The 2,722-nt window shown below is 50.3% G+C and overlaps 1 protein-coding gene across 1 annotated transcript; it reads right to left on the bottom strand.

Annotated features, from left to right (window-relative positions):
- Nucleotides 1-937: 937 nt before the first annotated feature.
- On the bottom strand, nt 938-2,370 carry LOC108863786 (transmembrane protein 68-like; the record flags this gene model as incomplete). The annotated part of the gene is made up of 6 exons (XM_018638369.1): nt 2,233-2,370; nt 1,960-2,119; nt 1,662-1,849; nt 1,436-1,548; nt 1,228-1,349; nt 938-1,077 (listed from the first exon to the last, which is right to left on the bottom strand). Coding segments are annotated over exons 1-6 (861 nt in total), but the record flags the coding sequence as incomplete, so codon positions are not given.
- Nucleotides 2,371-2,722: the final 352 nt, after the last annotated feature.

Below are 2,722 nucleotides of genomic sequence, written 5' to 3' on the forward strand. Positions count from 1 at the left end.
CCAAAACTCTAGCCGGAACTACAGCCGTGGAAGCGATGAGTAAATCAATGGATCACATTCGAGTCGTTCGGAAGGCTACAGAAACGATGAGAAAGCTGTCCGGATCCCGCTCTTATCACGAGGAATCATAGAATTCGGGGAAGCTTTTTCGCATGAAATGATTCGGATTGTCAGATTCTGAAATTCTTGATCGAGAAAAGGGGTCGTCAGTTTTCGCGGACATGGCCGACGGAGGGAAGGAAAATAATCTCCGTGGGGATCCCGCTTTTATTTTCGGTGCTTGATCCAAGCACGATCATGGCAAATCATAATTTTTCCTACAATCACATCGAGAGGTTCGAAGCCTGATCCGAGTTCAAGGAACGTGCATCCTCGAATTTCGATACCGGCTCCAGGCGCTGAGTTTCGCCGTCGGCAAGAAGCGTCTCGAGCCCTCTCAGCTGGCCGATAAGTCCTCATTTGAATCATTCTTCGGTGAAGGGAGTTCATCGCGAGCTCCGGTCATCCGCGGCTGTGACAAGTCGACAGAGGTCATTCATAAATTTGAGAGCGGAAGTTTCTCTGGGGCAGGTATTTCATAAAACAGCGAATTCATCTATCGGAACTTCGCATTGTCGAGCTGAACTGTGCGGACATCGCCTGGGTCAGCAGCGCGGATACGAGGTGACGTATGCATTCGTGGCCTACCTTGTACGGAGACGCATGACTCTCCTGAATATCCTCAGCCGTTTATCACAGGACTACCAAAGCCTCTCCATGAGGGCACCCCAACAGGTTTGCTCTGGTGGTTGGTGCTTATCCCGCAAATCCTCGATCGCCCTCTTACACTGAAACGTCGACCCCTGGTTGACATACCTTGAGAGCATGTGGAAGGGTAACCGATCGAAACTAGCTTGATCCCTCTGTGACCAGCAGCGATCTATGCTAATCAGCTCACTCTCAGCGCGAAGGCCTCTGGCTCCTCATCAGGTCCGCAGAGAAGCGGCTCGCCCAGATAGGTTCTCATTTTCACGGGGAGGTAGGCTTTGGGTAAGACGATGGGGAATTTCGATGACTTGTACCATCGTTGAACGGTTTCTGAAAGAGGTCATTGGGAATCGTGGAAGGAATCGTTGTTTCTCGTCAAGATTCACGCTGAGTAAGTTCAAGAGCTCACAATCACTAAGGCGAGGAATTCCCTCGACTTGTCGTATATCAGAAATGCGCCCGGAAAAAATGATACTGCACCTGATCTTAGGAACTCGAGTTGGAGCGTTCCATGCTGGATGTTCCTCGTGAACATCGGGACCACCGGAACCCCTGCTTCTTTGGCTATCTTCGCGAATCCGGATCGGGATTTCCATTCCAGCCTAGAAAGTTCATCGTGGAATGAATGCGAACCGATTCGACATTCGAGTGCTCTGCGTCCTCCTCCGAGTATGAAACATTCACCCACTTGTAGTTTTTGCTGAACATGGCCTCGTGGCCGCCACCGGGGGCCACGCCTCTCAGATGACCATTCTTCAGATCTTCCAAGAATTCTTGTCGGCCACTGCTGCAGCCCAGGAGCTGCAAGGGTCAGATTCGGTGAGAGAATCCCTGTCCTGTCATTCTTCGAAGAAAACTTGTTTCGAAAAATCAGATGGGCTGAATTTATAATATTCATCCTTATAAATCTTCACCTTCCAGAACGGTTTGAGAATTGGATTTTCGAAGATTCTCTTCTCGACACTGTATCCCAGTAAGCGTCCATCTCTCAGATAGGAGAGACTCATCATGAGAGGAGCATCGAGAGCCATGGCGGGACCATGGAACATGGCGAGCATGGCACCACCCTTCGGCAGATTTTCATAACCATGAACTTCACACCCTGAACCAAGGCATGGAAGATTATGTGAGTGTCCCACAGTGGCCTCAGTACCTGCTCAGATCACCAGTGGGTATGACGAATTCCCACCGCACACCAAAAACTGGACTTACCGTGCATGAACCTGAAGAAATAGTATACTACGCTGAAGTGGACCTTCAGGTAGAACGCTTGAGCGTCTTTATTCCCCCTGGTGATGAAAGCGAAAACTGTGCCGAATGAGAAGAAAGCCCCCCAAAACACTAGGATCAGCGTGCTTGGCAGGTAGAACAACTGGGAGCGGGAAAGGAAGGAAATCATTGATTGCATTTTCCCCTCTAGCGGAGAAATCTCGATCCATGGCGTAAGGAGACTCGCCCTGTCCCATGAAAACGACAGGAACTCACGATCACTGGTCGCATCCACCAGTAACTCCACAGATGCCAAACGAATAACGGGTGAAGTATCACTATGAGCAAGTAGAATACTATTGAGACTTTCAGGCACCAGCAGCGGATGATCTGCACGATTTTAGCGGTCTGCATCGTGAAGACAAGAGCCGTCCTTTCCAGGAACTGAAATGGTGGAGAATCCCTATTTTCAATCGGTCGGAGCTTCTCCGGCTCTGTCCATTCGAAACATCCTTCGTCATGATGATCGTCGCGCCCGCCTTGCCCTCGAGTACGGGAGAACGGAAGCTTCCGGCACTTGGGAAACCCTGAAGGTAGGGACTGTCTGGGACTTGTCTTCCACGCGAATCTGAGCAAGCAGCTCAAGGCTCCCCGCCCATCGATATACAGTCGCGCCCACTCCGAAGAGATTCGGATATAAGAGAGAAGCGGCCATAAGAAACACATTTCCGCTCTCCGATATCATGGGCGCTAGTCTTGAAGACAT

Source organism: Galendromus occidentalis, unplaced genomic scaffold (assembly GCF_000255335.2).
Source record: "Galendromus occidentalis unplaced genomic scaffold, Mocc_1.1 scf7180000075439, whole genome shotgun sequence".
Lineage (NCBI taxonomy): Eukaryota > Metazoa > Arthropoda > Arachnida > Mesostigmata > Phytoseiidae > Galendromus > Galendromus occidentalis.